Raw genomic sequence first — 12212 nt, forward strand, 5'->3', positions numbered from 1 at the left:
TTGGGGCCTTCGAATTGGTAATTATCTTGAGAACATATAGTAACAGCCAGATTACGAAATATATCTAGCACCCTAAAAATAAGAGTTGCAGCAGCAGAAACAACAATAATAGTAATAATAATAAGAAAGAAAGTTTCCTTATTATAGAATCCAATCCCAGTTAAGGTTCCAATTAATCTATTCTAGAAAGAGCAAACCATCGCCTTGGAAGACCGCCTTCCTAGGTGTGAATAGGTTTTTGTGTGTGTGTGTGTGTGTGTGTGTGTGTGTGTGTGTGTAGAGCTGGAAACAACTCCCTAGCGTTCTTATAAGCTTTCAGTCTTATTTTTCATCCCTGAATAGTCTCTGTAATCAATATGCCTTTTGTGTGCCGTTGCTCGTTCATTTTGGAATGTATATAGTCTTTAAAATTAAATTTTGCCACAACTTCCACGGCCTTTGTCAGCAAAAGATTTTTCGTAATGAATTTTGTTGGCATTTATCTTTGCAATTTTTTCTAAGCTCATAAAGTTTGGGCCAAATAACAGGAATTCAAAACTCAGCATAAATTGTGGATTATTAGATTCCAGTTTCGTCGTGGTTCTCAGTGCTGTCAAATATATCTGCCATAATTGTTTTTTTCTAAATAACTCACTCTTCCGCTATAGATCTTCATCTCCACCATCTTATAGAAAGTCATTTTTTTCTAGTTTACTAATAGGCTCTGGAGGTAGGCTCGCTTGCCTTTCAGGCTTCCATACATAATTTTCTGAAATTCAAACTTCCTGACAGAACTCTGAGTTTATGTTACCCAAATGCCAGGCTTTCCATGAATACCTTTCTAATATTTGCACGGATTTCCTAGAAAATATATAACTACTATGTAAATAAAAAGGTTCTCCAACTTGAGAAAACGGGGGAGGGTTAATGTCCAATTAAGGACTCCTGAGCGTAGTAGGGATATATGGCCTTTTATGCTACGTGTTCATTTAAATGCTAAAATGGCCTCCTACGTAGCAGGACATCCCATGAATAGGATTAGCGTTAGAACACTTTATCATGGGATTTGTGGGCCGGGGTATAACGTGTAATCATTTCCTGGGGTTGAGGATTTCCTAAGGCATAGCTAGTTAAGTGTTGTTATTTGTTGTTTTTGAGAAAACATGTATGGGAAATAACTTAACGAAAGAGGAATTTTTTTATAAAATTCTTGCCGTATCGAATTGAAAGTATGCTTATTGATCTTTATATTTCATTTTCGCGGAAATTTACTTTGGTGTGATTTTCTTTAGTCAAGCAACTGTTTTAGTCTTCTTTATTGAGTCATGTTTGCGTTTGATTATGTGTTTAAGTGGAAGTTTGATTAATAAAATCGTTGCATGAGAAAGTTAGGGAATTACTGTCTTTTCTACTCTGAATATATTTGTATTATTGTAGAAAATATAACTCAGCGGTGAGGTAATAACGTTTCATTTATTGTGTACAACAGTTGCACAACGCCATGCAGTTCTTTTCATAATTTTGTGTAATGGCTTGATAATCGTACCACCTTGCTTCAGTGACCGTGATTTAATACTACCTTAATCCTTCAGGCAGACTGATATCTACAAAATGCCAGTTTCGTTCATTAGAAAGTTAATATATTTAAAAAAATTCAAATCCCCCGGAAATTTACTCCCCAAACCACATATACAAAATGCCAGTTTCATACATTAAAAGCTAAAATATAAAATAAAAATCAAATCCCTTGGAAATTTACTCCTCCCAGTGGTCCAAACCACACTGATTTTTTTTAGATAAAAATTAAAATAATTTGTCTGGAAATTAAGATCATCATGTGATTACTTGAGAGTTACTTAGCCATTAGCTTAAAACGTTTGCCGGGGGCAATAACAACAAATTTGGGAATTAAAATGTTAGTTTAAGATCTGTGTGTCTCTTCGTTCGACACGGTCATTTTGGATTTATTTATTCGTAATAAGGAAAATTTATTCTTGCGAATGAAATTGACTGGTGTTGTTGTTCCGGTATTTGGCGTAAAATCAATCTCTTAATCATTGAACGTTTCCCAAGACATGTTACACCTCGGGTGCTCCTTTGAACTTGCGAAATCGTGATTTTAGTGCAGACGCCAATCATTTATTATTATTATTATTATTATTATTATTATTATTATTATTATTATTATTATTTGCTCTCATTAGTGTCGTCATGATTATCATTTGCAATGTGCTTTGTATGTAGAAAGGCAAACACAACTGCTTGTAGGTAAATGGAGTTTTATCTGGTTTCCGATGCAGTGTTGATTATTTTCACTTTCATTTTCCTAGTAAGCCTTTGATCATTGTAGCATGAATGAGGTATATGTACGCATATATATGTATGTATATATATATATATATATATATATATATATATATATATATATATATATATATATATATATATATATATATATATATATATATATATATATATATATATATGTAATATATAAATATATATATATATATTTTATATATATATATATATATATATATATATATATATATATATATATATATATATATATATAAACGCGCACAGTATGTATTGCTTTGGTCAATATTTCTTTTATTAATTTCTTCTCTGTTGTGCTTCCGGCCTGATTGCTGCATCGTCTTTTTTTATTTTGCTTCTTTCAGTATTTTGGATCCGGTTCTGGCGACGGAAGAAGTGACATCGACATAGTTGAGGATTACTACACGGTAAGCAGCAAGGCTGAATCGAGGTGCTTTCGGAAGTACCTACTAACCTTTTAAATAAAAATCCTCATCCTTTCATTTCGTGTGGGTTCTTCCGTTGTGCCCAGGGAAGGCCGTTGTAGCCCGTAGAATTTTAATGATAAACTGTAAGCTACGGTGCACTGTTTGCCTTTTACTAACTGAAATGAAATAAATGGAAAATAGATTATAGTTTTAACGAAACCATGTTATTTGCTAAGAAGAATTTTAGTTAAGTCAAATGTTGGGTGTTCTCATAATATAGCCTAGTGATTGTAAATAGACTCATGGCTGCATAATCATTATATTTTATGCGTTTCGTTCGCGCAGATTTTTCCGAGATCCTGACATTATCAGATCGTCTCAAGCTCCCATTTGCAGTTTTCAATATCTTTTTGCGTCTGTCTTAACCATAATATATGAGGTTTTATAGACACATTTGTCAAAGATACGGTGACAGCTCTGAAGAATAATGATTATATATTACGTTACAAGAACCCTTTAATGTGTGACCACAAGTGCTTGAGAAAGTTGTACGATAATGAATATGGATATGGAGAAGTTAATGTTAATATTATAAAGCCTCTTGATGTGGATCTCAGAAAAAAAAAACTGTTTATTTAGCCACGATTTTAGCAATACGTTGGCTTTTTGAATTGCAAATTAATACTTTGTTATAGTTAACTAACTTTTTGTGTCGGTATACAATGTTCAAGTTCAGATTTCGACGTTTTTATGGCTTATTAAAGTGAGATTTTGTTTCCCAAAATTGTCATTTGAGTGTCGTGTCTGGCGTCTGACAACCAAGGACACATAACCGTGTCTCGTAACAAATGAGGGTCTTTTGTATCGTACTGGAAATACATAATTATGATAATTATGAAGTCCATGAAGTCCCTCAATTGCTTTTTATTTTATGAAGTCCATGAAGTCCCTCAATTGCTTTTTATTCACTTTATAACTGGTATAAAATCTCATTATGAACCAGAATGTATTTTTGTGTCCACTGAGAATAAATCTCTTAGACAGCAGGCTAATACAAAGAGTGTTTTAGACTAACACTCCGTAGGGGGGTAGTGCCGTCAATGCACTTCATGTGGTGCACTGTAGGCATTACTTAAGGTTCTTTGCAGCGTACCTTCGGCCCCTAGCTGCATCCTCTTTCGTGACTTTTACTGTACCTCCTTTCATTCTCTTTCTTCCATCTTACTTTCCACCTTCTGACAGTTGATTCATAGTGCAACTGCGAGGTTTTCCTCCAGTTACACCTTTCAAACCTTTTACTATCAGTTTCCGTTTCAGCCTTGAATGACCTCATAGGTCCCAGCGCTTGACCTTTGGCCTAAATTCTGTATTCAGTTCAGTTCAATTCAGTTTTAGACTAACATAATAACTTTGCCTTTTACTTTTGACTTACTCGTAGTGATGACAGTAACCAATGTTAGCATTACAGTATGACAGTTACCAATATACGAGTGAAATCTGTTATTACAACTGCCATACAATGAGCGCCTCCCTGTAGAGGGCTAGTGCCGCCTGTGCACGTCTCGTGGTGGACTGTGGGCATTACTTTTTTTTTTTTTTTTGCCACTGTCCCTTCGGCCCCTACTTTTCATTCTTTTAATCTGCACCTCCATTCCGCATCCTTCCTTCGGTATTGCTGTCCAACCCCTCCAACTCCCTCTTTTCACCGTTTTAAGCACTGAAAGACTGAAAGTGCCCCAGTAGTACTTGGCTTTGTAGCCGAATTTACATAAATCAGTCAATAATGAACGCCTCACATCTTCTAAGGATCATTGCATGGCCGTTGTATTTTTTACAAAGATAATTACCACCCGAGTAATATGGACTTATGTATAGAGTCTTGTTTGAACTTTGTAACTGTTTATTACGTTGGACTCTGTAACTGAATATTACAGTTTTTGGACTTTGTAACTGTTTATTACGTTGGACTTTGTAACTGTTTATTACGTTGGACTTTGTAACTGTTACTGTTTATTACATTGGACTCTGTAACTGTATATTATGTTAGACTTGGTAACTGTTTATGACATTGGACTTTGTAACTGTTTATTACATTGGACTTTGTAACTGTTTATTGCATTGGACTTTGTAACTGTTACTGTTTATTACACTGGACTCTGTAACTGTATATTACGTTGGACTCTGTAACTGTTTAATACATTGGACTTTGTAACTACTCATTGCGTCGGACTTTGTAACTGTTTATTACATTGGACTTTGTAACTATTCATTGCATTGGACTTTGTAACTTTATTACATTGGACCTTGTAACTGTTTATTATATCGGACTTTGTAACTGTTTATTACATAGGACTTTGTAACTGATTATTGCATCGGACTTTGTAACTGTTTATTACATTGGACCATGTAACTGTTCATTATATAGGACTTTGTAACTGTTTATCAAATTGGACTTTGTAACTGATTATTGCATCGGACTTTGTAACTGTTTATTACATTGACGCTGTTGTTTTGTAGCACGATATGGACGATGACATCGATATACCGTCGCCACGCTTCGAGGGGTCCGGATTAGATTTGGAAGGGGCGCCGCCCCCTCTGCCGCCGCCACCTCCCATACACGGTAAGTACGCCCGTCTTCTGAGGTATATATTATTAATCATAGCAAGTAGACTTTTATTAAATTTATATATATATGTATATATATATATATATATATATATATGTGTATATATATATAAATATACATACATATATATGTGTATATGCATACATAATACATATATATATATATATATATATATAATAATTAATAATTATATATAACATATATATATACATATATATATATATATATATATATATATATATATATATATATATATATATATATATATTTGTGATTACTGTAGTAATAGAAGTAATTTCAACATTAGCCTCAGCCTAATTTACATATTCACTTGTCAGAGCGTTGTAGTTTCGTAGATATACGATCCACTTGTTAATCCTTTAGATTGAGACATCTTTTTGAGCTCTTTGTGTCAACAGCTAATCAGTTGGTGTTGAATATCTAAGCAATTAGTATATCTGTGATGGAAAAGTAAAATGAAAATACATGATTTTTTTTTCAAGAAATTTGAATCCTTATCATTTCAGTCCGCAATTCCAACGGTCTGATTATTATTCCCAGTTCCCCCACCCTCCTCCCGTGAAGTGACAGTTGCAACCTGTTGTTGATCAGTGTCGAAAATCTTTCGCTTCTTGGCTCCTATTGGAATCCGGTGATCTGTATATTTTTCTAATATACGTTTGAAAATTACCTCGAGTTTTTTATCACCGCTCAGTCGTTTATTTACAAGTTCTCGATGAAACCTTATTTTATAGACAAATAAGGCTATGTATAAGCGAGTGTTTCTTGCATGTTTGACATTCGTCCATACAGATACAAGAAATTTGTTCTGGCAGAATATTCTTCCCTGGGAATTGCACCCAAACACAGTTCCACTCAAATAAAGGAAGTTCGAAGGAAGTAAGTGTTATATTTAATGGAATTTCCATAAGGCGTGTAAAATAAAATACATTATTTAAGAAATATTGAACAGAGAACTCTCTCTTCCTCAGCAGAATATATATAACTTAACAGACCAACTTGTATCACGATACTGTTATCGTTGAATTCCTTTCGTAATCTGGTTGATTAATAGAACATCTGTTCAATTATATCAATAACTTCGGAATCAACTTCCGAAGAGTAAATGAAAAGTGCTTACCAACCATCGTTATTTACAAAAACATGTAAAATTGCCCAGAAGTTTCTTCGGCGCATCGAGTTTTCTGTACGGCCGCTACAGCGTATAATCAAGACCACCGACAAAAGATCTATCTTTCGGTTGGCCTGTCCTATATCGCTGCCAGAAGCACGATTATGGCTAACTTTAACCTTAAGTACAATAAAAACTACGAGGCTAGAGGGCTGCAATTTGGTATGTTTGATGATTGGAGGGCGGATGATCAACATGCCAATTTTCAGCCCTCCAGCCTGGATGGTTTTTAAGATCTGAGGGCGGACAGAAAAAGTGCGTGCGAACAGACAAAGCTGTCACAATAGTTTTCTTTTACAGAAAACTAAAAATGAAAGAGATTAATTGAATTATTTACCGAGATGAGAATTAATCTGGATCAACAGCTAGTTCTTGATAACAAGTTGCATGTATTATGTCTTATCGTAATTCATTATTAAGTACTAGAGCTATACAGTTAAGGCAAGAATGGCAACATGACTGAAAGTTATACCAAATAAGGTCAGTCATGTTGGTGTATATTGATCGTATAAATGAAAGACATAGCCACTTGAGAGTACCATAAGTTCGTTTCAATGCTGTATGTACATGGCATCAAGGGTAAGTTTAACTTTGGGCATTTTAATGTATCAATACGTAATTCTGGATCTCTGTTACATACCCTGGGTATGTGAGAGATTATGATTTTTCCATGATATTCTTTGTTGCTAAAATTTGGTCAGTGAAAACGATCTCTCTTAGTTCGATCGACGACAGTTTTCCTATATTCGCTGGGATTAAAGTTCGCAGCTTACTTTCAGCATATTTCACAGTTTTAGGTAAATGGAAAAAATTTTAATGATGTGCCATTTCCATTTTTGCCATGCGTTAATTATTTATGAAAACAAGTACCAGTCAACCACAGGCTTACGCATCTGTAAAACAGCTTTATCTTGACAGGATCTTTTTTAAAAGTACAGTATTATTATACACACAGAAATCATTTTAATTGCGTGGAACATCTGCCAAGTAAATCTGGTGCAGTTGAGTTCTTAACTGTCACACAGAACGAAACCTTGTGAAAGGAATTATCGCTAGGCCACCACAGAACAATACTCCCCTAGGGGGGTTAGTGCCGTCAGTGCACCTCGTGCGGTGCACTGTAGGCATTACATAAGGTTCTTTGCAGCGTCCCTTCGGCCCTAAGCTGCGACCCCTTTCGTTCCTTTTACTGTACCTCCTTTCATATTCTCTTCTTATCTTCCTTTCCACCCTCTCCTAACAATTGATTCATAGTGCAAATGCAAGGTTTTCCTCCTGTTACACCTTTCAAACCTTTTACTGTTAATTTCCATTTCAGCGCTGAATGACCTCATAGGTCCCAGTGCTTGGCCTTTGGCCTAAATTTCTATATTCAATTCAATTCAGTTCAATTCACGGAACGAAACCGTTTGAAAGGAATTATCGCTTGGCCACCACAGAATAATACTAGTTGACGATATTCGCCATAATTTGATTTTAACCTGTTGCATAATGTATTTGCTGTTGACGCAAGGCTTATCAAATAGTTCTTTTGTTGTTATTTGTACAAGTAGAATAACAAAACACACTTTGAGTAGGTAAACTTTGTTAATCACGTTGCTTGCTTCAGGCATGTCTCCACTTACGTGATAAATTCCCCAAATCCTGAAATACAGATAATCTTTGTACAAAATGTAATCATAACTTATTTAGTGAGGAACTCTTGAACATTTTAGTGTAGGAATAGATTTAACATTTGCATCATCTTAGGTTTGCACTGTTAATATGTACATGTTTGGCGATTAATGATTATTATTGTGGTTTTGCTTTTACATTTGCCATCAGAAACTTTTAACATCATTGCAGAAAACTTAGAAAATGTACAACTCACATTAATTTCAGATGATTGCAGACTGTTAAGTGTCCATATTTTGGTTAAAGTTCACTAAAAAAAAAAGTGCTGATACTTTACGCCTTTCTGGTGTAATTGTGTGTACATGTCAATTAAGTACAGGTATAACAAAACGCTAATTGAATTTATGTTTATATACGCCAAACAGCGTCCTTTTTTATTGTTTTGGACTGTTAATCGTGGGTGTGGAAACATGGCGACTCTCTTATATATATATATATATATATATATATATATATATATATATATATATATATATATATATATATATATATGCAGCCTTTACAGAAGCATAATCTCCCTCGAATCTGATTGATCCGCTGCCTTGGCGATTAATTCCGAAAGGGTGTACAGTTTTAATGCCATATATTTCGCCTTGACAAATCCTTTAGTTCACGTCACTACGTTTCTTAATATTTGTTTTGACTGTTTAATTTTGTTTTAAAATAATAATAGTGCCAAAAAAGGTCGGTTGGGAAATAGCCTCCTGAATAACCTACCAAGCAGACGAGAGTGGCGTCAGTACTTTTAGATAGGGATAAACAGCATCGATCTGTTCCATTTCCTTACTGTGGATTCGCTGTTCAGTACAATCAAAGGCTCTGTTTAAGGAATATAAACATATATTTAAACTGGTTTTGTAACGTCCTTGTTTCTGTAGCTCGAACAGTACACAGAATTACTTGAGAGAGCAGAGTAAAAATCAAAATTTTTTTCAGAGAATCTATTTTAAAACCCTCTTTTCAGATCATCTAAAACTATTAATTGTCCATATTTTTATTAAAGATTTTGAAAGGTAGAAGTTTATAACCTAAGTGTTGAGACAAAGGGCTTTTAGTTAATGGTGTATCATTTTGTTTTACTTACATGCAAGGCTCAAAATCAAGGAAAGGTATGACCCTGGTATTTTTTTTTTATTTTAATCTTGGCAGTATATAGCTTCTGCTTAGCTCTTGTTGAAAAAAAAGTAAGAACAAGACTTACCATAGCATAGCAGTATTAACTGTAATGTATTAATGTATTGCACTTATATTTGAATGTGTATTGAATGCTTGTACAGTAATTGCTTCCTTTGATAAACAGTAATTTATATATATATAATCAATAACCACGAAGAAGACTGGAAAGATTACATGGAACGAGAGACCTCTTTGCCTATGCTTTGAAAAGAATTGAAGAACGCTTACATTTACTACTCGGAATGAGCTGAAATACAGTAGAATGTATATAAAACCTCTTTCCTCCAACTTTCCTCCATTTTTTCTTCTTTTAATATTTTCCTTTTCAGAAATTTGGGGTAAGGTTTTTTTTGTGGTCTGAGAAAGTTATTCATGCATCCATATTGAAGCAGTTTCTACTTGTATTTAAAAAATATATACTTTCTGAGTTTCTAACTTGAACCTAAGGTTAAACACTAAACCTAATTAAAAACTCATAGCTCATTTACATACCAGTATATAGTTTATCGAAACTTCAGTTAAAATACAGTGTGCCATTATGGTTGATTTCATAGAACGTAGTCATCATATATGTTTAAATTATTTTTTTTTTATTTTTTTTTTTTTTTAGACCATTTCACATTCATTCATGATCAGTAAATCGTTTCCTACAAATGCTTATTCACAGTTTTACATTAGTTTTTACATGAGGTTATTCTTACTAGTAAGACAAAATGAGACATTCACCTTGTATTATGCATAGTAAAACTGTTCTAGCTTTCCTTGGATGACACCATAAATGCATCACTATATATTATTGGACTACCTATTTTTCATTGACATACTTTGCGAAATGAACTTCGAAAGAACCATCCCTGGAAATCGGACACTTACAGTAAATTGTAATATGTAATACAGTACTGTATCCCCAGTTTTCCATGGACAAATTGTACCAGAATGCACGTATCTAAAGATTGTCTTTCTTCATTGTAATCTGCTAACATTGTTATAGTGTAAGTTACTACCATTATGGACCAGTAGGCACCGTACTATGATCTCGAAGCCTACTCTCTCTCTCTTTCTATTCGTAAAAACATCAATTGGACTTCCACAGTCACCATCTTATGAAGGAAATGAAAAACGAAGAGTTTCAAGATAACTGAAAAAAACTCACCTGCCCTTCAGCCCTTTCGTAGTAGTGACGCATCGACTGTACTCATAGGCTTCTGTACCCCTGACCTGCAGTAGTTCGCCGTGGTTTGCAAAAGCCAGGACTAAGTTGCGCAACTTGGAAGCACTCTGGAGAGGCACTCGGCAGACTTGACTCCTTACCATTAATAAACTGGAAAGTGTAGCATATCTAACAAATTTGCAAGCTGTAACATTTAACCAAACCATACCAGACAGTATAATGCTCTTGTAATTGGCACTGCTCCAGCTGCAATAACACTGGCAGGTAATTCTGTAATGGTATTGCTCGTTGGTACAAGCTGTAATGTTACTGGTAGCCTCCTAATATTTGCACACTTGTAGCTCAGACAAGTTTTCTGGTGTTTATTTTTAGCCTTGATTAACCTAACTAATAGCTGAATAGTTAACTATATAACATTTTTTAACTTCCGGTATTACTTTTTATCAGATAATTGGCAGTAACGTTTTTGAAGTACGTTTTTATACATTTTTATAGTAAGCAATGCAGTTCTCATGTGTTTCAACTTTAATGTTCATTGCTATATATATCAGCATTTACTTTTTATAGCTTTATTTTTGGAATATACATTAGAGGCCGTTTGTTTGTTGCACAATTCTGCTCTACTGACTGCAGAAAAATATTTTATCTTGTAAAGAAACTAGTCATTTTTTGCAGTTAATTTTGCACCTGATAATCATGTAATAATCAACAAAGTTTACTCTGTCGTGGACCTTGTGGAGCCAGGCTGCAGCACGGAACAGTGCCAGGACGTAAGTGTGAGGCAGTGCAGTAGCGTCGAATGGAAGCAAGCCATCTTCCCAAACCTTTTGGGCCAAGGGCCAAGGGAGGCTGAACAAACTGCATCCCTGTTCTGGCACCAGCTCAACACCATTGGATGTAGTGCAGAGTTCCGATTCATTGTGTGTGGGCTGTTGGCTCCTCCCTGTGCCCCTGGTATGACCAAGCCACTTCCTCCATGCAGGGAAGTCTGCGATGCTGCTCTCAACCAGTGTTTACCCATAATGAAGCGCTATTACCTCGCCTGGCCGGAGGATACCTTCACGTGCCAGACATTCCCTTACAGTCACCAAGAACCCTGCCTCCGTTACCATCAGGGTGAAGTTGTGTTCCCCCCTGGTGTTAACACTGACTGCTCAAGGGACGACTATGACTATGATTCATTGAATCACTTGCCAGTCCTCCCCGTTGAACCGGAAGATGCTCATTCCAGATCTGGCCCAACAGACTTAGAAGAAGAAGAAGAAGACATGTTCGTCGCCTCAGGTGAAAGAGAAAACAGTGATCTATATTATGAGGCCTATGAAGCTTTCACCCCAAGTGCTTCTTCCCGCTCCTCCTCCTCCTCCTCCTCCTCCTCCTCCTCCTCCTCCTCCTCCTCCTCCTCCTCCTCCTCCCCCACTTCCACCACTGCATCTCCTCTCACAGTTTCACCAGAGCATTCTTTACGAAGCAACACCCATACTCTCAGGTATGAACCCTCCCCGACCCCTTCAGTAGGGACTCCCAGGAGGTCGCCTGGAGGGTCTAGTTCTCTTGGCACCAGTTACTTCCACAGGAATGAAATTATAGATGGTTAGTCTACTGCCTGCATAGAATTCATAAAAAAAAAAAAAAAGTATAACA

At 35.5% G+C, this 12212-nt stretch overlaps 1 protein-coding gene across 6 annotated transcripts in view; it reads left to right on the forward strand.

Annotated features, from left to right (window-relative positions):
• The window catches only part of LOC136833218 (collagen alpha-1(XVIII) chain-like), a 665928-nt gene that overhangs the window by 579757 nt on the left and 73959 nt on the right, over positions 1–12212 (forward strand). For 2 of the 6 annotated variants that reach the window (XM_067095086.1, XM_067095084.1), the window contains exons 7-8: positions 5244–5349; positions 9313–9330. In XM_067095086.1, the coding sequence (XP_066951187.1) occupies positions 5244–5349; positions 9313–9330 (124 nt within the window). Of the gene's footprint in view, positions 1–2663; positions 2727–5243; positions 5350–9312; positions 9331–11312; positions 12162–12212 lie in introns of all 6 variants that reach the window. The other 4 variants (XM_067095081.1, XM_067095082.1, XM_067095083.1 and 1 more) reach the window with 4 other exon arrangements.

The sequence above is a fragment of the Macrobrachium rosenbergii genome, chromosome 51 (assembly GCF_040412425.1).
Source record: "Macrobrachium rosenbergii isolate ZJJX-2024 chromosome 51, ASM4041242v1, whole genome shotgun sequence".
In the NCBI taxonomy this organism is placed as follows: Eukaryota; Metazoa; Arthropoda; class Malacostraca; order Decapoda; family Palaemonidae; genus Macrobrachium; species Macrobrachium rosenbergii.